The 22,850-nt window shown below is 42.4% G+C and overlaps 1 protein-coding gene across 1 annotated transcript in view; it reads left to right on the top strand.

Annotated features, from left to right (window-relative positions):
* LOC138648864 (SITS-binding protein-like) overlaps positions 1 to 22,850 on the top strand; it is a 118,520-nt gene that overhangs the window by 82,192 nt on the left and 13,478 nt on the right. Inside the window, exons 6-9 of the mRNA XM_069738825.1 lie at positions 4,017 to 4,288; positions 6,781 to 6,917; positions 17,937 to 18,058; positions 20,460 to 20,639. Coding sequence (XP_069594926.1) covers positions 4,017 to 4,288; positions 6,781 to 6,917; positions 17,937 to 18,058; positions 20,460 to 20,639 — 711 coding nt within the window. The remainder of the gene's footprint in view (positions 1 to 4,016; positions 4,289 to 6,780; positions 6,918 to 17,936; positions 18,059 to 20,459; positions 20,640 to 22,850) is intronic.

Raw genomic sequence — 22,850 nt, 5'->3', positions numbered from 1 at the left:
ACTGCACACTGCCTCTTCTTCCATTTCTCCAATGCTGCTTGGCTGGCCCCCTGTTTCCAAGCCAAGAGATTCAGAGAACAGAAGTAGAGACGGCTCCTGTCCTGGGCTCTCTGACTGCCTGGCCAATTTGGCAGGTGGTGAAGAGACAGATGGCTGCTCTCCAGTGGTCTGTGCCTGAGAGGATGTGGCACTAACTGAAGTCGATGCCGAGGCTTTAGCTGCCATCCACCCGACAACGGCTTCAATTTGGTCTTCACGCAGCAGCGGTGCACGGCGCTCTCCGACAAAGCTGCGCATGAAGGACTGTTCCCTGCTGAAACTGAGTGACGACGAGTCACCGGCGCCCGCAGCAGGCACAGAATCACCACGTCCTCTCCCTGCTCCTCTCCCTGCTCCGCGCCCACGCCCACGTGCCTTACTCCCTGCCCTCTTCATCTTGGTTGACAGATAAAGATAAGCAGAAAAGTACTAAGGCCTTAGTGTGCTTATTCCTGAAATGCTCCTCCTAACAGGTGTAAGAAACACTAATGTTGTAAAGTGTGGACTAAACTTTATTATTTTTCAAATGTGGCCTACACAAGTGTTAAGTTGTGTTTGGTGAACTTTACTTTTTTTTTTTTTGCAGATCGGGCTACAGAGCTAGTTTAAATCACACGGAGACCGTGCAGACAGCCGTAAACGGCGCTGCAAGGCCCAAAAAACCTCCTCTAGGTTATCCTATTTAGTGTTTTTCCACTATTTAGCTGGAGACGGGTGGAAAGACACTAATAGGGATTTTTTTTTTTAAATTTTAAACAGGCTGCACTATTTGAAAAAAAGGAAATTTTATTTCAAGGTATGAGGCAGTAACGCACCCTGAGCTGAATCCAACCGGCTATGGCTGCACACAGACTACAGGGCGAGCTGCGCTCACACAGAGACCGTGCAGACAGCCGTAAACGGTGCTGCAAGGCCCAATAAACACCCTCTAGGTTATCCTATGTAGTGTTTTTCCACAATTTAGCTGGAGACGGGTGGAAAAACACTAATAGGAAAATTTTTTTTAAAATTTTAAACTGGCTGCACTATTTGAAAAAAATGAAATTTTTTTTCAAGGTATGAGGCAGTAACGCACCCTGAGCTGAATCCAACCGGCTATGGCTGCACACAGACTACAGGGCGAGCTGCGCTCACACAGAGACCGTGCAAACAGCCGTAAACGGCGCTGCAAGGCCCCAAAAAACCCCTCTAGGTTAGCCTATGTAGTGTTTTTCCACAATTTAGCTGGAGACGGGTGGAAAAACACTAATAGGAAATTTGAGAAAAAATGTGCAGCAGGCTGCACTATGAGCAAAAAAGGACAACTGTGTGAGGCAGTGTGAACCCCCCCTGAGCTGAATACAACCGGGTATATGGCTGCACACAGACTACAGAGTGAGCTGCACACACACACACACACACAGAGACCTTGCAGAACGCTGTTAAAACAGCGCTGCAAGGCAAGAGCAAGGTGAACAGTGAAGAACACACAGCGTTTTGCTAAATTAGCCTTTGGAAAGGAAAATAAAGCAATTAGCTATCTCAACTGGCCCTCAGTTAGAACACAGCGTCCTGTCCCTAACTGAAATCACAGCAGAGTGAGCGCAAAATGGCGGCAGCGTTTTTTATAGTGCAGAGTGACATCATTTCAGCAGCCAATCACAGCCTTGCCAGTACTTACATGCCCACCATGCTAAACAGGATGTGCCCACACTTCCAATCATTCCTCATTGGCTGCTGCGTTCAGTTTGAATTCTGGGAACTTCCGATTCCGGTATCCGATACGCGGGAAGTATTGGAATTCGGTATCGGAATTCCGATACCGCAAATATCGGCCGATACCCGATACTTGCGGTATTGGAATGCTCAACACTACTCCTGACCCATAAATTGTAGGCTTTTTTTTTCAGGAGAGGTGACAAAACAGGACAGGGACTTAATTTGGAAAGGACGTCTTGACATGGCAATAGGGATCACATACATTGGCCAATCTATGTGCAAAGTACCTTCCTTTTTTCATAGCAATTTTTGCAGGTAAACATATCATGTCTACATTATATAGAGCTTTTTTCCTTTTTTCCCCATTTTCTATGGCAGTAATGCATTTTCAATGTTCTAGAGTACGGTAATTATTCTAGGCAAATCATGGTGCAACCGTTATCCTTTTTCAACTTATATGCTTTTTTTTGGTTAGCTAGCGCCGGTTCACACTAGCTTGGATGTGCTGGTCTTTTTCTCTATTTGTATTAAACAATTGTTACATACACTGAAATTTCTTATAAATATGTTCATGTCAAAAACAGGGAAGGGGAGAAACTGATACTAGGGTATATTACACCAAAACATTGTTATAGAAAGTGCTAGTGCTTTCCTCAAATGCTAAATACTGGAGAAACAACGGCCATTAACAAGATAAAGATATCATATTTGGGGAAGTCCTTTATGGTTAATCGAATACTAAACAAATAAGGTGCCAACCTAATTTGATAAGGCAAAGCCAAAAATCTTCCTATACCAACAGGGATTATTAGGGTGAGAAGGGTCAGCCACCGCCGAGTGGGGGTGCCATCTGCGCAGGTCTAGGGTGACAACCTCCACTGCAAGGAATGAAACAGGGATAGGTTGTGTCCCCCTTGATGTATCTTTATGAATCTTATTCTTTTGCTTTGCCTATATCAAATTGCATACATACATTATATAGGTGATTTCCCTTGATACGATACCCTTGGATTGGTAAGGGCTGATGACTTGTCAACAACAGGTTAGTACCGGTACCTTGCACATCGGCTTTTGGTATCATATGCTCTGATATTAACTTCTCACCTTCCCAGTTTTTGAACAACAACACACCCACAGACAGTTATAGTATATAATGATTGTTTTGATAATACTTCCCTCTTCACATCAGCAGGGTATAATAGGGTGAGAAGGATCAGCCGCCATCAAATGGGGCGCCAACTGCGCAGGTTTAGAATATCAACCTCCGCTGCAAGAGCAAGGTAGGAGAAAGAATAAGGAAATAAACAGGGATAGATTGTCCCCTTTGCTGTATATATTGTCATTTTGGTGTTTTAGTCTTTTGTATGTTTGTTTAGTATTTTTTAACGAACAGATTAAAAGATATATTTTAAAAAATGTTCATGCTACAAAAATTGATGGTGAATTGCTCAGTAAATTATTACCTTAACTATAGAGTACTACTGGGACCCCCAATGTTCCAGAGAATGGGGATCTGAATTGCCTAGCTTTAATAAAGCGATGGATTCACATTCATACCTCCACTCCATTTATGGTCCATAGAACTTCCTTGTCGTCTACAACATCCAGCAGTCCCATAGACCAGGGGTCCCCAACTCCAGTCCTCAAGGCCCACCAACAGGTCATGTTTTCAGGATTTCCTTTGCATTGCACAGGTGATGCAATTATTACCTGGGCAAGACTAAGGAAATCCTGAAAACATGACATGTTGGTGGGCCTTGAGGACTGGAGTTGGGGACCCCTGCCTTAGACAATGAGTGTAATGGTGGTACGCATGAACCTCCATCACTCCATTCGGATAGCGTGCGTCAGAGACCAATTGTACCTGTCTGCAAAGTCTGTAATGTGTTGGGCACCCACCAATTGTAATGGAAATGCCACAGAGTTGCGCACAGAACATTTGCACCAGATTACATTACCAGCCACGTGGAAGAATTCTTTAAAAAAAAAATCTTATTCACATTAGAATTTTTCTGCACCACTCAGCATTGAGCTGTGAGTAATTGAGCTGTGATATTAAACGTCAATTTCTGTTGGAGATTTTTTTACATTGATTTCACCCCTTTTAACATAGACGGTGAAATCTGCAGCAAATCCTCAGCATTTTGCACATGCTGATTTTTTTGAGAATTTGACACTGATTTCCGTTAAATCCATTGGCAGATCATACGCTACGTGTGCACCACCCTTAACACTCTCAGATTAGATAAAACTGATGTTTTATGATTTTCTCTTTATAGACACCAATCCTGGCAAAATGGAAGGACCAGTTCGCTGCGAGACTTAATATCACCAATGACGCTGCGATTCACTGGTACTTTACAAATGTGAATAATTTAATAAAGCGGCTTGGGGCCGAATATGTCATCTTCGAAGGGGCAGAAGGGAATACATTTCTGGAGCATTCAATACAAGCGCCCAAAGAAATGGAGGGGGACTCATACACCGAATATCTAGCAGTAGCCGCCGTTACAAAGCTTGGAAATTCTGCAATTCTTACTGCCAGCACTCGGTAAGACAACCGATTTTATTATTACTATTATTTATTTATATAGCACCATTAATTCCATGATGCTGTACATGAGAAGGGGTTACAACAAAATACAAATATCACTTACAGTAAACTAACAATGACAGACTGGTACAGAGGGGCGAGGACCCTGCCCTTGCGGGCTTATATTCTACAGGATGGTGGGGAAGGAGACAGTAGGTCGAGGGTTGCAGGAGCTCCGATGGTGTTGAGGAGGCCGTGTGGTCATTACAGGTTGTAAGCTTCTTTGAAGAGATGGGTTTTCAGGTTTCTTTTGAAGGATCCAAATGAGGTGGATAACCAGACGTGTTGGAGCACTGAATTCCAGAGGATGGGGGATATTCGGGAGAAGTCTTGGAGGCGATTGGGTTAGCAGCGAATAAGCGTGGAGGAGAGGAGGAGGTCTTGGGAGGAGCGGAGATTACGTGAGGGAAGATATTGAGAGATTAGTTTGGAAATATACGGAGGAGAAAGGTTATGGATGGCTTCGTAGGTCAGTGTTTTCTGATCATACACCGTATTTACATTTTTGGCCAATTCCATTGAATCTTATTTGGTACAAAGATAATTAAAATTAAAAATGTAACATTGAATCAAATTATTAATAAGTAATTGCATTTGCTCTTGTAATTTCCAACCTTTTATAAAGCATATACTGTATGTATACTAATATTCCTTCTTATAATATTTCATTGTCATAACAGAACTACTGTTGATCATCGGGGGCAATTTAAGGCTAGAGTACAATAAATTAATGCACTGTCTGGTGCCATAAACAGAAAATATATTGCTTATGGCACAGTCTCCTGTTTTCTCTCTTTTAGATCCTTTTACAATTAAGATTGTTAGTACTTTGGAGCTGTGTGATATGGTCAGTTATTAAAGGGATGTAGAGGAAGGAATAGTTACATGGGGCTTCTGAAGGAGAAGTCAGCAATGAATGCCGATATGCAGATATTCTACTGGTCAACCCATTTGGTGGCCTTCCCTTCAATGAGACCATCATCATTTTTTACACTGAAATATCAATTTATAGACTTTGAATGACAAGAAAGTATTAGAATAAGCGTATTGGGTGGAAACATTATTGGGGACACGCTCAATGGGCACTTTCCGCTGTCAGAAGTGTTGACAGCAGACAGAAAGGTTCATCTATTAATGCTGCTTGCACCAAATTCTGACCTACTCATTAACATGGAGCAAAAGAAATCTTGATTCATCTGACCAGTCAATGATTTTCTACTGCTCCAAGATCCATTTTATTAAAGGGAATTTGCCACCTCTCAGGACGTATACGACCTATTAATATGGGCATACAGGTGATAGAAATGTTACACTAGTCCTACCTGCATGCCTCATATTAATGGAATTGTTGCTGAGAAGTGTTATATTCTTTCTATAAGTTAATGATGTCTTCCAGGCTCCAGGGCGTGTGGTGCTGTAGGAAATCCCTGCCGCCTCTCCTTATTGTAATACTACTCCCGCCCATCAGCGTCAGTTATGGTCATCGCTAGAAACCATATGTACATGGTAATGACTGTGCAGGGAGGAAGTGGGGCGAGCACCTTATCGGTGCACACATCAGAGGTCACAGGAGCCTGCGCAGAAGATCCCTGAATGCAGTGCCCACAGAAGAGAGGAAGAGCTGTGTATTTCTGAGGGAATGCAGGCGCAGAATTCCGGGGCCGTAACTGTCATACATGGTAGGGGGTAGTATTACAATGAGGACAGGAGGTAGGGATTTCTTACAGCCCCACACGCATCGGAGCCTGGAAGAAATCATTATGATAAGTAAGGAATGTAATATTTTTCAGCTACAAGACCATTAATATGAGGCATAGAGGTAGGACTAGTGTAACATTTCTATAACCTGTATGTCATATTATTAGGTCATATACGTCCCGGGGGGACAGATTCCCTTTAAGCTTTTTTGCCCTTTGGAGTCATGTATCATTTAGACGACAATGGCATTCAGACGGGTCATCTGCTGTTATAGCCCATTGGGCAGACAATGTGTTCGTTGGAGCACCAGTGTTTGCTATAATTCATTTGTTTCTGACCTGCTTGTCCGTCAGCATGATTCTTGACATCCTTCTGCAACCTGTTTGGTCATTACTTGTCATAGAGTCCCCTTTCACTTGAGTTTTTTCTCGATCATGCTATGTTTAGTATTTTTACATCATCACTGCACAAATCCCCAGCTAGGTTAGCACTGATGACCATACCTTGTTTAAAGTTGCTCAATTCATCCAATTTTTGCATTCTAAAGTGGATTTACACAGAAACTGATTGACGCTAAACTTGCTCACTTAATGTGATGCTAATTTCCATACTGGGAGGATAGCATTGAGAAAGGACAGGTGTCTCTAATATAGAGGTCGCTCACTGGGTGTTCGGGTTGAGCTTCACAACATGGTTTGAAAGATAATGGGTTGAGTAAAATTTGATTCCAAAAATCTATTTTTCACCATCAGATCAAATCATTTGCCACTCTTTGTTCAGATGCATCCACTTCGTTCAGATTGGAGTTACCATGGACTAAAAGGAATCGTCCCGTCTGTTCTACACTACAGTTTGTTAGGATACAATTTTTTCATTCCAGATGCCGTAGGTAAAAGTTTCTTTCTTTTTTGCATTTGTTGACTTTATTAGCAGAAATGATTGTTTGTTTCCACTTTTTTCATTCCTCAAACCTTTCTATACTACTTGGTCTGTTCCTGCCATTATTAACATCTCCACCATTATGCACTGGTGCTACTAAAAATATTCAATGTCCAAACAGACCTAAAAAATTGTGACACATGATGGCACCTAAAACTGAATATATTATTAAACAATTGAAGACCAAGGCTGGCCATTCACATCAGAAACCCAATAGCAGAATGTTTGTTGGCCACCAGCTTTCTATCTCAATCCCCCCATACACTGCATGAATATTAAGTGGCATATGGTGTGCGTATGTTCTGTATGGGGAGAGGGGAGTAAGCCACAGCCAAACATCTCTGGTGGAGGCTTATCTTCTGCGGTAATGAAAGGATCAGGTATGATTAAATGCAACCCCCAAACCTTTTGTACTGTGACATCAGCCATCAGGGGAAAGTTGGGAGGCCCCCATGCCCAGCAAATGGTGGGCTGATTCTGCTGAAATTAACAGGTTCCATTAACATTCATCTAAATGTATATGGCTAGTTTTAGTCAGGACTCAGGGTACCAAGTCAAGGGTGGGGAACCTTTTTATTCTGCCAAGGTCCATTTGGATATTTATACCATAGTTCGGGGGCAATGCAAAATTATCAACTTAAAAAGTTACCCTGCTATATTTTCTCAAACATTTCATTAAAGGGGCTGTCTGGTCCAAATCGATAAGTCTGCAGTCATTCTGTGTGACTGCAGACCTATGATTCCCCCCAACGCACTCACTGTGAGCTGCGGGGATTCACCGGTTTCTGAGTCGGGACTGGAAGGTATTATGTGTTATACATACTCCCAGCCAGAGCCCATCCAGTGGTGGCGGACTTGCTCCATATACTTGTGTGGAGAGTGGCTGAACCCGAATAGTCATGCGACCATCCAGTGTGTGTGCTGGAGAGATTCATAAGTCTGCAGTCTAAATGTTACTGCTTCTCATTGGTGTGGCTGTTATGTTAGATGGTATTGATGATGGACTGCTTTTCCATAACTGAGTCGGTTTGGAGAGCAGTGACCTCTTTGCAATTATACGTTTTGTAAAGAACTCACAGCAGAAAGTTGTTCTGAACACAGATTTATACACTCCCTGACAGAAGTTATGTCGCTTACCCATGTTATGTAAATAAAAGCTTATAACCTGACGTTAAATTCATCCATTGGTTGTACAAATTATTCTTTTGAAAGCTGAAACCCTCCGAAATGTGGTTTAGGTTAAGAAAATAAATGATGACTTCATTAATAAATTGTATGAATCATTGTTGAACCGCATGGATGCAGTCCTTCAAGCTCATGAAAGTCACACAAAATGTTAAATATGACTCTAATAGCACCACAACTTCATTCACCAATGTTATGCAACATATATTTGTATTTTAAGTTAATTATTTGTTTGAATATCACATTACTTTCTGTGGGCGACAAACCTTTTGTCTTGCCAAAATCTGACCATTCTGTGTACATTAACTGATCAATATTTCGGCATTGATGCCAATTTATTTTCTTAACCTAAACCACATTTCGGAGGGTTCCAGCTTGCAAAAGAATAATTTATACAACCAATGGATGAATTTAACCTCAGGTTATAAGCTTTTATTTACATAACATGGATAAGCGACATAACTTCTGACAGGGAGTGTAATATACTGCATGTTTTCTCAAAGAGGGAAATTCATCACTCTCACATAACACAGAACTGAAGCAGTGGAAGGTCTGAAGTATACATTACATAGGATACCCTGATACTGCTGAATATATATCAGATAGGATAGGCTGAGAATGCTGTATACATCACATAGGATACAGTAAGACTGCTGTATACACATCACATAGGAAACATTGAAATTGCTGTATATATGTCACAAGAAGGTTTTCTTAAATATCACCAACTGTCATGGAGGTGTCGTAGTCTGTGGATTCTACAGATTCTTAAACTTCTCCTTGTGACTCCATTGATAGCTATGATCAGCGCAGGGTGACTAGGGCATCGACTCTTAGAGCTGCAGCTCCTGGTCAGGTTAGCAAGAGTTAAATCTTTTCTGGGCTGAGGCTGTTAATTGCTTGGTCACATGTTGAGGGGGAACCAGTCATGTCTGTCCTTTCCCTATTTAATCTAGCTCTGCTTTACAAGTAATGCCAGCAATAGTTTCTCTTTTCCGGTCTAGAGAAGTGAACATCTCCTGGTCATTAGTGGTTATTTCCAAATGTTTTACAAGTGGTGATTGGTTAACCCTTTCATTTTTTCCTAGAAGTCTTTATATTACTTTCTTGCCTTTCAAGCTTTACACTCTATATTCCTTTGTGTATTTCCCTGAGAGAGTGTTGTGATTGTGCTTCCTTTTTTGCCCTGTCTGTCTTGTTTGTATTTCCCCATACACTGCACAAACTAGTGCTATTTAGGAGCATAGTAAGGAAAGGGGACAGGCATCCCCAAATTCAAGGGTAACCCTGGGGACAGGGATTGCTAGGGACCCCTAGTCTGAGAGTCAGTATAGGTGCACATTTGCTATCCCGCAGTCACACCTTGACAATATACATCCCATAGGAGACACTAAGACTCCTTTATTCACATAACATAGTAAACATCAAGGCTGGTGAATATACATCACATAGGAGACACCGAGGCTCTTGTATATGTCACATAGGAGACACTGGAATTGGTGTATGCATGTCACATAAGAGACATTGGAACTTGGGTAGATGTATATATCACATAGGAAATACTGGGACGGGTGCATATATATTGCCATGGAGACACTGGGACTGGTACATATATCACAGATGAGATGCTGGGTGGGTCTGGTATATACATCACATAGGAGACATTGGGACTGGTATATATACATAATTTAGGAGACACTGGACTGGAGTAAATATATCTCATAGCAGATGCCGGGAGTGGTATATATACAGTACATCACTTAGGAGACACTGGGAAAGGTGTATATATATATATATATATATATATATATATAAATAATCACATAGGAGATGCTGGAACTAGTATATGCATCACATTGGAGACATTGAGGCTATTGTATGTTCATCACATAGGAGACACTGGGACTGGAGTATGTATATCACCTAGGAGATACTGGTGCTATTATATATACAGCACACAGGAGACACTGGGGCTCATAGGAGACACACTTATACCCCGGTCCATGTGTCTCCTTTGTCCTGTGTATGCATCAGTCCCAGTGTCCCAGTGTCTCCCATGTGCTGTATATACATCAGTCCCTATCACATAGGAGACACTGGGACTGGTGTAGATACAGTCATGGCTGAAAGTGTTGGCACCCTTGAAATTGTTCCAGAAAATGAAGTCTTTCTCCCAGAAATTATTGCAATTGCACATGTTTTGTTATACACATTTTTATGTCCTTTGTGAGTATTGGAAAACCAAAACAAAATACAGAAGAAAAAGCAAATTGAACATCATTTCACAAAAAATGCGCAAGACAAAATTGTTGCACCTTTCCAAAGTTGTGAGTAAACAACTTTGTTTCAAGCTTTCAAGTATGTGTTGCTCGTTCAAACTCACCTGTGGCAAGTAACAGGTGTGGGCAATTTGAAAATCACACCTGAATGCAGATAAAAAGTGGAGAAGTTGACGCATTGTGTGTCTGTGTGTGCCACACTAAGCATGGAGAGCAGAATGCAGACAAGAGAACTGTCTGAGGACTTGAGGACCAAAATTGTTGAACAACATCAACAATCTCAAAGTTACAAGTCCATCTCCAGAGATCTTGATGAGTCTTTGTCCATGGTGCGTAACATAATTAAAAAGTTTACAACCCATGGTATTGTTGTTAATCTCTCTCGACATGAAGGTCAGAGAAAAATTGATAAAAGGTTACACAGCACGATAGCCCAGATGTTGGAGAAGCAGCCCCAATCAAGTTCCAAAGAGGTTCAAGCTGTCCTGCAGGCTCAGGGTGCATCAGTGTCAGCTCAAACTATCCGTCAACTCTTGAATGAAATTAAATGCTATGACAGGAGACCCAGCAAGACCCCACTGCTGACACAAAGACATAAAAAGGCTGGACTTCAGTTTGCCAAAATATATGTGAGTAAGCCAAAATCCTTTTGAGAAAGGGTCTTATGAACAGATGAGACCAAGATACAGCTTTTTGGTAAAGCACATCATTCTACTGTTAACAGAAAATGGAATGAGACCTACAAAGAAAAGAACACAGTACCTACAGTCAAGTATGGTGGAGGTTCAAAGATGTTTTGGCTTTGTTTTCCTACCTCTGACACTGGCTGCTTTGGCTGTGTGCAAGGCATTATGAAATTACTGTGAAGATCTGAGGTTGTGGGCTATAATAATCACCTAGACAGGTTAACTATGCATCTATTTTTTAATTCCTTACATCAATGGTCTTACAGCAACTTGGGTTAGATGGCCAAAATATAATGCCCTCAGTCCACAATATCCCAGCCTGGGACTCATAGTTCCACTGCCCCTGTACCAGGCGATACGCACTGTCTCCCAAGTTTTGGTTTGCCCACAGCTTTGTATTTCCAACCAGTAAACTCTGTAGTCACAGTCCATGCTCCTCCAAATGATGGATACCACAACCTTACTCGTGCATCCGGCTCCAGCCGGTAACAACATACAGTAAAAGCTCACCGACACAAAAAGAGGACTTAAAAATCCTCCAAAAAATTGAAAAAAGTCACAGAGAAAAATGCAGAGATGTTTACCTGCTGAAGCCTCCAACCAAATGCACTGCAGGGTGCAGCGGACCAAATTAATGATGGCAAACACACAGGTGCAAAAAATACCAATGAAATAACCACTTTCAATCCAGTGTTGGCTGTTTGGCATTAGTGCACAAAAGGATAAGCAATAATAGTCTGTATGTGCCGTTGTTCACACAGGCAATGTAGAGCATCTGCACATACATCTGAACAACGGCACATACAGACTATTATCGCTTATCCTTTTGTGTACTAATGCCAAACAGCTAACACTAGATTCAAAGTGGTTGTTTCATCGGTATTTTTTGCACCTGTGTGTTTGCCATTATTTATTGGGTCCATGCACTAAGAACATCCTGACGCTGGCACTGGCCAGTATTAGGCCGGCTTCACACTCAGCGTATGAAAATACGGTCCGTATATTACGGCCGTAATATGCTGAAATGTCCCGAAAATAGTGGTCCGTAGCTCCTCCGTAGGCAGGGTGTGTCAGCGTTTTTTGCGCATGGCATCCTCCGTATGTAATCCGTATGGCATCCGTACTGCGTGGTTTTCTCGCAGGCTTGCAAAACCAACATACCGCTATAGAAGTGATCCATGTGTCCCAAAAAGAAAAAAATATATATATATACTGTTGGGCTCCCGCGCAATTTTCTCCGCCAGAGTAGTAAAGCCAGTGACTGAGGGCAGATATTAATAGCCTGGAGAGGGTCCACGGTTATTGGCCCCCCCCTGGCTAAAAACATCTGCCCCCAGCCACCCCAGAAAAGGCACATCTGGAAGATGCGCCTATTCTGGCACTTGGCCACTCTCTTCCCATTCCCGTGTAGCGGTGGGATATGGGGTAATGAAGGGTTAATGCCACCTTGCTATTGTAAGGTGACATTAAGCCTAATTAATAATGGAGAGGCGTCAATTATGACACCTATCCATTATTAATCCAATTGTAGTAAAGGGTTAAATAAAACACAAACACATTATTTAAAATTATTTTAATGAAATAAAAACAATGGTTGTTTGAGTATTTTATTCTACACCCAATCCAGTCACTGAAGACCCTCGTTCTGTGAAAGAAATAACATAATAAACCAACAATATACTTACCCTCCGCAGATCTGTAACGTCCAACGATGTAAATCCTTCTGAAGGGGTTAAAACATTTTGCAGCAAGGAGCTTTGCTAATGCAATGCTACTCCTCGCTGCAAAACCCCGGGGAATGAGTCTAAATATAGATCAATGAGCTATATTTAGCTTCATTTGCGGTGAGGCGCCCTCTGCTGGATGTTCATAGATCGTGGGAAATTACCTAGAAAGCTCCCAGGCTCCATTATTAATTAGGCTTAATGTCACCTTACAATAGCAAGGTGGCATTAACCCTTCATTACCCCATATCCCACCGCTACACGGGAATGGGAAGAGAGTGGCCAAGTGCCAGAATAGGCGCATCTTCCAGATGTGCCTTTTCTGGGGTGGCTGGGGGCAGATGTTTTTAGCCAGGGGGGGGCCAATAACCGTGGACCCTCTCCAGGCTATTAATATCTGCCCTCAGTCACTGGCTTTACTACTCTGGCGGAGAAAATTGCGCAGGAGCCCACGCCAATTTTTTCCGCCATTTAACCCTTTATTTTAAGAGCTAGAACGGCCAAATTTTGCAGATACACTCTACTGACATTAGTAGTGTGGAATCTGCAAAAAAAATGGAGAGAAGACATGGTTTACTGTATGTAAACCATGTCTCAATCATGTCGGGTTTTAGGAAGGAGAAGGAAAAAGCCGGTAATTGAATTACCGGCTTTCAAGCTGTATAGCGCTGGAAAAAATATTAATATATATACATATATGTGTCTCACTGACATATATATATATATATATACCTATTCTATGTGTACACATTTATTCTACCTATTCTACTGTAAGCTGTCAGTGTGATTTTACTGTACACCGCACTGAATTGCCGGCTTTTCTCTCTAACAGCGCTGCGTATTTCTCGCAAGTCACACTGCTTGTCCGTGTGTAATCCGTATTTTTCACGCTTCCATAGACTTTCATTGGCGTATTTCTTGCGCAGTACGGTGACAAACGCAGCATGCTGCGATTTTGTACGGCCGTAGAAAGCCGTATAATACTGATCAGTAAAATACGGCAGATAGGAGCAGAGGCATAGAGAATAATTGTGCCGTATTTTTTGCGAGTTTTACGGACGTAGTTTCTGCGCTCTTACGTCCGTAAAACTCGCAAGTGTGAAGCCGGCCTTAGGACGTAATCATTTGTTGCATGCGCTGCAGTGAAGTCCTGGTAAGCAGCAGAAGTTGCTTCTAGTTAACAACATGCCATCTTATTTCGCTTCACTCTGTGATGATTACTTCCATTTAAATCCATGGAAATGCATTATCATACTAGATCACAGAGCCGCTAATATTAGTCTGCTGAAAAACACAGAATTGTCACTGCAGTTTTCTTTCTGAGATGGTTTTGTTCTCAAGCTTCTGGGCAACCTATATACAGGTCCTTCTCAAAAAATTAGCATATAGTGTTAAATTTCATTATTTACCATAATGTAATGATTACAATTAAACTTTCATATATTATAGATTCATTATCCACCAACTGAAATTTGTCAGGTCTTTTATTGTTTTAATACTGATGATTTTGGCATACAACTCCTGATAACCCAAAAAACCTGTCTCAATAAATTAGCATATTTCACCCATCCAATCAAATAAAAGTGTTTTTTAATAACAAACAAAAAAACCATCAAATAATAATGTTCAGTTATGCACTCAATACTTGGTCGGGAATCCTTTGGCAGAAATGACTGCTTCAATGCGGCGTGGCATGGAGGCAATCAGCCTGTGACACTGCTGAGATGTTATGGAGGCCCAGGATGCTTCAATAGCGGCCTTAAGCTCATCCAGAGTGTTGGGTCTTGCGTCTCTCAACTTTCTCTTCACAATATCCCACAGATTCTCTATGGGGTTCAGGTCAGGAGAGTTGGCAGGCCAATTGAGCACAGTAATACCATGGTCAGTAAACCATTTACCAGTGGTTTTGGCACTGTGAGCAGGTGCCAGGTCGTGCTGAAAAATGAAATCTTCATCTCCATAAAGCATTTCAGCCGATGGAAGCATGAAGTGCTCCAAAATCTCCTGATAGCTAGCTGCATTGACCCTGCCCTTGATGAAACACAGTGGACCAACACCAGCAGCTGACATGGCACCCCACACCATCACTGACTGTGGGTACTTGACACTGGACTTCAGGCATTTTGGCATTTCCTTCTCCCCAGTCTTCCTCCAGACTCTGGCACCTTGATTTCCGAATGACATGCAAAATTTGCTTTCATCAGAAAAAAGTACTTGGGACCACTTAGCAACAGTCCAGTGCTGCTTCTCTGTAGCCCATTTCGGCACCTGTAGCCCATTTCCTGCACACGCCTGTGCACGGTGGCTCTGGATGTTTCCACACCAGACTCAGTCCACTGCTTCCTCAGGTTCCCCAAGGTCTGGAATCGGTCCTTCTCTACAATCTTCCTCAGGGTCCGGTCTCCTCTTCTCGTTGTACAGCGTTTTCTGCCACATTGTTTCCTTCCAACAGACTTACCATTGAGGTGCCTTGATACAGCACTCTGGGAACAGCCTATTTGTTGAGAAATTTCTTTCTGGGTCTTACCCTCTTGCTTGAGGGTGTCAATGATGGCCTTCTTGACATCTGTCAGGTCGCTAGTCTTACCCATGATGGGGGTTTTGAGTAATGAGCCAGGCAGGGAGTTTATAAAAGCCTCAGGTATCTTTTGCATGTGTTTAGAGTTAATTAGTTGATTCAGAAGATTAGGGTAATAGGTCGTTTAGAGAACCTTTTCTTGATATGCTAATTTATTGAGACAGGTTTTTTGGGTTATCAGGAGTTGTATGCCAAAATCATCAGTATTAAAACAATAAAAGACCTGACAAATTTCAGTTGGTGGATAATGAATCTATAATATATGAAAGTTTAATTGTAATCATTACATTATGGTAAATAATGAAATTTAACACTATATGCTAATTTTTTGAGAAGGACCTGTATGTGAATAAATGCAGTGGCCCCGATTCATCATGTTTGTTTTTTTATTAAGTCACTTTTTTTTGTCTTGGCACACATGGTTCGTGAACTTGGTCCAAGGTAAAAAAAAAGGTCTTTTTTTGCAACTTTTTGAGCAAAAAGTCATAACTTTTTCAAAATGCCGCAAAAGATGCAACGTTAAATTTAAGAGCGGAAAATCACTCCAGGGTGGTTTGGGGTGAAGTTGGGCCAAATTTGGCGACTTTAGAATTGCTAAACTCTTCCCACAAAGCAGAAAAAAATCCACAGGCGAGTACATATAAAATAGACTTAAGGTACCGTCACACATAACGATATCGTTAACGATATCGTTGCAACGTCACGCTTTTGGTGACGTAGCAACGATCCCGCTAACGATCTCGTTATGTGTGACAGCGACCAACGATCAGGCCCCTGCTGGGAGATCGTTGGTCATTGGGGAATGATCAGGACCATTTTTTGGTCGCTGATCACCCGCGTGTGTGACGCCGATCCAGTGATGTGTTCACTTGTAACCAGGGTAAATATCAGGTTACTAAGCGCAGGGTCGCACTTGGTAACCCGATATTTACCCTGGTTACCATTGTAAAAGTAAAAAAAAAAACACACTACATACTCACATTCTGATGTCTGTCACGTCTCCCGGCGTCCATTGTGTCAGCGCCAGCCGTAAAGCAGAGCACAGCGGTGACGTCACCGCTGTGCTCTGCTTTACGGCCAGCCGGCGCTGACACAGTTAGTGCAGGGAAACTCTCGGCAGCAGCGCGGGCATTAGTAGCGCTCCTGCCGAAAGCAGTTTTAACCCTGTGGACGCCGGCGGGGGACGTGACAGACATCCGAATGTGAGTATGTAGTGTTTTTTTTTTTTTTTTACTTTTACAATGGTAACCAGGGTAAATATCGGGTTACTAAGCGCGGCCCTGCACTTGCACTTAGCGGCTGTGCTTTCACTTTCACTTTACGGCCGGCAGTCAGAGTGCGGGAAGCAGACGGCAAGGGACCTGACGGACACCAGAATGTAAGTATGTGCTGTTTGTTTTTTTTTAGTTTTACGCTTGTAACCAGGGTAAACATCGGGTTACTAAGCGCGGTCCTGCGCTTAGTTACCCGATGTTTACCCTGGTTACAAGCGAACGATGAAAGAAAGTTCTAAACGATCTGCTACGACGTACGATTCTCAGCAGGATCCCTGATCGCTGCTGCGTGTCAGACACAGCGATATCTTAACGATATCGCTGGAACGTCACGAATCGTACCGTCGTAGCGATAGAAATGGTATAGTGTGACGGTACCCTAAGGCCATTTGGGCTTTCTCTGATATGCTTGCTGTTCACTTCGAAAGTTGGGGCCACGTCAAGTAATATGCTGTGTGCAAGTTTACTAATTCACTAATCCTCATGCACTGGTAATATTTATTTGTTCCAAGACCCCTTCATGTCACTGTGGCTATCCATTTCTGATAAACACCTAAATTTACAATCCATGCAGTAAGGCATGAATGCATTAACAAGCAGTAACACCAATCAGGGAAAAAATGCAAGCCATTAAAATCATTATAAATTTTTATTTTATATAATCACACAGACAATATTAAAAAAATATATAAGAAAAATGAGTCGCCACAGGACAAAGTAAAAAAAGGAGGACACTTATAAAGCAGAAATTGAGCTATAGTAAGATTCCTACTATAGCTCCAACTCTGCTTTATAGGTGTTCTTTGTTTTTTTACTTTTTTCTGTGGTGTCTCATTTTTCTTATTTTTTTTTTAATATTGTCTGTGTGATTATACAAAATAAAAATTTATAATGATTTTAATGGCTTGCATTTTTCCTTATTGTGTTTATCCAATAACGATGTCTAATTTTTCACATGAATCTATTAGACCTGATAAATTACCCCTCAGTTTTCTTTGACAATCAAGTAAAAAAAAACCTAAAAAAAAACCTAGACTAAGTCTGGAATATAGCTGTTGTCATTATCAGATAGGAATTATATTGGAAACACAAGCTTCTGGCTAATGGTTGGTGCCCGTTATTTGCACTAGGCGGCTGATTTTAATGCTAGATTTTGCTTTTTGTACCCATTAGCAATATAAGCATTTCCTGGATTCTATGTATTCAGAGTACAATAACTGCACTTTCTCCACTTTTATTCCAGGTGGGACTCTAGCTGATGAATTCATAACAGATGAAGAACTTTTTATCCGGTGGCTGCAAATTGTCACATTTCTACCTGTTATGCCATTTAATACTCCTCCGTGGGTTTGCTGTGATAATTGGGTAATCTATCTAGGGATTATTGGGATTACATTCTGTAAAAGACTGCTCCTCTAATTTCTGCATTTACAGCATATTGGTGTCATAAATAGCACTTGTTAACAGTGCTGTGAGTGCAGCTCCAGAGAGCAAGGGCAGGCTATTACAGGTTATGTGCAAAACCCTTGCAGACCCCATGTTACCAAACAGATTTTTTTTTTTTTCACTAAGAGTCTCATTCTAGACTTTTTGTTTGTTATAAGGTTATTCGGGAACTCATTGCATACACATATACAAACTTTGCATGCACGTGTATACACATTTCATAGTAGATACAATTTCACCGCACACTCTAATGGGAACGTGTTAATTGCTTATAGACATTTATTTTAGTCAAGAATATACTGGGGAGCAAAACAAAAATATAAAGTAGGAAGCGATAGTAGGAAATATAAAGTAGGAAGTAGGTTTTCCCGAGTATGCTCAGGTGGTCTCCGAGTATTTGTAACTACTCAGCGATTTAGTTTTTGTTGACGTAGCTGCATGATTTACAGCTGCTAGCCAGCCTGAATACAGTTGGGGGTTGCTAGGGAATCCCCACATGTATTCAAGCTGTCTAGCAGCTGCAACGGGACTGTCACCCCCTGCTCTTGCTCGGGTGTGCGTGCTTCACTTCCCACTTCAGAGAATGTCATGCGTGGATCTAACATTCCCTCAAGGCCTGCTTTGTCAGCACATCCCGCAAGCCTGTCACCAACTGGTCCCGCAACATCACATCAGTCGGTCCTTCGCCTTGGTCGTCTTTTCTAACAATGGCAGTGTGAATTTCATGGAGAGCGTTCATGTACTGCATCACCGTCTCCCCCTCCCTTTGCACACGGCTAAATAGGCACTTTGTTAACTCCCCTACGTCCGTGGGGTCCCCATGAGTCTTCTCAAAAATTTCTAACACTTTGATAAAGGTGTCTCGTTCTCTGGGGGGTCATAACATGACTGAGTCTCTGGCTTCTCCATCCAAAGCCATCATGGCCACCTCGGCCTCTAATGCAGGAACCATGGGATGCATCTGCATCATCCCTCTCAGATTCTCAGTCCAGCTCCATAACATAGTATTATTCCCCGGAACGTACTGTCCACAGGTAGGAATTGGTTGGCTGTGTAAATTTAGAAACTAATCCGCAGCATTGCACGCTTGGCGGTTCCAAGCGCTGTGGATTAGACAGGGGTGGAAAGAGATGATTTGCATAGCTCTGCCTACTGCAAAGGATTCTGGGTAAACCTGCTATTCTTTGTATTATGCTGCTTGCAAGTACTTTCCGTTTCAGGAAAGCATCCACTATGTATTTCCTTTAAGTAGAGGGCTTTTCGGTCTCTTTCGTCCCGCTACATTTAGCCCAACTTGGGTCTCTCCCTAAGGTGGCTAGCATGTATGTATTATTCCCCGCAAACTTAGGGAGATTATTCCGCATGGCCCCCAGAGATATACTGGACCAAGGGCCCACCCCAACTGCTTGATCTGCCGCCTCCGTGCTGTTAGACTGCATCTTGCCGACTATGCCAAATGTGAGATAGCCCGAATGCAGGATGTAGTGATGAGCAGGAGGCAGAACAAGAGTTAACAGGTTTATTACAGGGATTACTCTACACAGAGAGAGACAGGGTTAAAGGGGAATAAACTTGGGCTTGTATCAGGGTAGGAACAAACAGTTAGGAAACTGGTAAACTTATCAGTCTGATGGTTTCCGGGCAGTGGAAGCTTGGAATCCCACTACAGCGGCGTAGGTGATGTGTGAAGTCTCTGGCCTGTTCCTGGGGGAAGGTAAAGCATTGTATAATGACAGAAGCGGTGTGTCCTGATGACTTCAGACGAGGTAGCGGGTTACCGGGGCAAAGTTCACCAAGTGTCGCAGTCTCTGCCTCCACTGGAAGATGTTGCTGAACAGCGCTGGTGCCGGGGGTGTAGGTACCAGGTCCTCGACGGTCCGCCTGGTCAGTTCCAGACCGCACACTCACAGCCGGTAGCGGAGCTGTGCGGGTGAGAGCTCTGGTAATCTTCCTGCCAAGTGTCCAGCTTTCCCGCGCACCATCCCTTTTATACCCAACACACCTCCTACAGTCAAGTGCAAAGGTCTGTTCGGCTTGGAAAGCTTTCCCCCTTGCAACAATGGTGACAGCCCCAATAGTTCTAGAACCGGCACGAGAGAAGCATCCCTGGCCCGGTCCATCTTTCTACACATCTTCCCCTGAGAAAAGTCATAAGCATTGCCCACACAGAAAAGGAAACTTGTATGCACATAACCTTAAAAAGTTTTTTCCGTTTTCTACAAACGTATATATCATGAAGGCAAAGAGGACCATCTTATTATATTCTGTATTTTGTGGTTTAATTACTGAAACTCTTGATCAATCATTTGGTTATTTTCAGGTACTGAACCTTACAAGACGATACGTACAAAAGCATCAAGATTTGGTCTCCCCACTGTTACTAAGATATTCAGAAGACTGGCTGAACACAGGGATCCCCATCTTTAGACCTGTCTGGTGGCTCAGTCCGTATGACCCAGTGGCCTTCACAGTAGACAATGAGTTTCTGATTGGAGATGAGGTAATGGCAAATAAACCAGTATTAATATTATTATTATTATTTATTGTTATAGCGCCATTTATTCCATTGCGCTTTACATGTGAGGAGGGGTATACATAATGAAAACAAGTAAAATAATCTTAAACAATACAAGTCATAACTGGTACAGGAGGAATGAGGACCCTGCCCGCGAGGGCTCACAATCTACAAGGGATGGGTGAGAATACAGTAGGTGAGGGTAGAGATGGTCATGCAGCGGTTTGGTCGATCGGTGGTAGCTGCAGGTTGTAGACTTGTCTGAAGAGGTGGGTCTTCAGGTTCTTTTTGAAGGTTTCGATGGTAGGCGAGAGTCTGATGTGTTGTGGTAGAGGGTTCCAGAGTAGGGGTGATACGCGAGAGAAATCTTGTATACGATTGTGGGAAGAGGAGATAAGAGGGGAGTAGAGTAGGAGATCTTGTGAGGATCGGAGGTTGCGGGTAGGTAAGTACCGGGAGACGAGGTCACAGATGTATGGAGGAGACAGGTTGTGGATGGCTTTGTACGTCATGGTTAGGGTTTTGTAGTGGAGTCTCTGGGCAATGGGGAGCCAGTGAAGGGATTGACAGAGGGGAGAGGCCGGGGAATAGCGGGGGGACAGGTGGATTAGTCGGGCAGCAGAGTTTAGAATAGATTGGAGGGGTGCGAGAGTGTTAGAGGGGAGGCCACAGAGCAGGAGGTTGCAGTAGTCAAGGCGAGAGATGATGAGGGCATGGACTAGGGTTTTTTCAGATTCATGGTTGAGGAATGAACGGATTCGTGAAATATTTTTGAGTTGAATATGAACTGTTCTTGAAGGGGTTCTCTGAAGATTAAAAGTTATCCTTTATCAATAGGATAGATAATAATTTATTAATTGCTGGAGGTCTGACGGCTAGTACCCCCAGTGACCCAGAGAATGGTGTCCTGCAAAGCCCTTTCTGACAGACTGAAAGTCAAATAACCATAGTTACCATGTATGCCATACACGTCCATATGTTGTCCATAGACCACCAGTTTAAAAAACACTATGTTACTGTATACACACAAATCTAAAGATTATTTTAAAAAATAGGCTCTTGCAAATACAATAATTGTACTAAATTCTTTTCTATAAAGGCAGTATCGTTTCTCCTTGCTTAACATGTCACTTGCCGCGAGGAGAAACGTTATTTCTTGGATCCCGGTCAGACGCCTCTCACACAGCCAAACCGGATCTCACTCTTTGCACTGATGAGGGGCAGTACCCCGAAACACAGTGTCTGCAAATTAAGATTCTGGTTTGGCTTTTATCCTGTTTATCGTTAAAGGGTCGACATTGACTGTTAGGATTGCTGCTTCCAATAGGTGGCACTAGAGTTCTAGTCCTCTTACTCTCTGAAGAGACAATTTGCATTTTTCTATAAAGGCTTCATTCACACAATTGTATTATCCGAAGGCTGTGCATAGGCATAAAAAGTCTCAGTAACTTTGTCACAAGGAGCTGTAGAGACCCAGTGTGCCGCCACATGCTGCTTCAAAGATCTGCCAATAAAGGCTCATTCGGCATTCAGGGGTCCATGCACATCAGTCTGAGATTGGAACGCAATGAACGGACTGGCCCAAGCAGATCAGCCTCACAGAAATACATGAAGCCGCCACACTTGGGTCAGGAAACCTATGGCCAGTCTGTGCATTAGTGTTTCGATCTCGGACTGATGTGCCCGGACTTCTGAATGAGATGTAGCGGAGTAGACAGACTAGACAGACAGACCACATTTATTACATAGCATGAGCCTCGTTAAAGAATATTTCACCATTTCTTGATCTAAGTCTGGCTAACGATGTGTAAAAAATAGAGGATTAATAGATTTGGCCATAAGTGTTGCACATAATTGTGGCAGTACAGAAATCATACAATAAAAAAAACATTACTCCAAAATATTATCCAAGTCATAAGGTAAAAGAATGTACTATTTCCATGTGTTCCCGCTCTAATAGGTTTATATATGGAGGTTGCTGGATGTGGCACCAGGGCAGTTTTGGAAATTTTGCCCATCCCATTTTGATTGTTAACATTCCAAAGTTTATTGGTAAAAATCAGCCTCGTTAAGCAGTGATCCCCTTCATGGATCATATTAGTATCTGACGCTTTGATGTTGATTTTGTTCATTGTGCCAAATGTTTAACACATTCACAAAAATACGTTACAGGGGCCAAAGTATAAGGCGAGAGGC

Source organism: Ranitomeya imitator, chromosome 9, assembly GCF_032444005.1.
Source record: "Ranitomeya imitator isolate aRanImi1 chromosome 9, aRanImi1.pri, whole genome shotgun sequence".
Classification (NCBI taxonomy): domain Eukaryota; kingdom Metazoa; phylum Chordata; class Amphibia; order Anura; family Dendrobatidae; genus Ranitomeya; species Ranitomeya imitator.
Note: the sequence above shows the minus strand (reverse complement) of the source record. Positions and strands in the feature narration are given on the sequence as shown.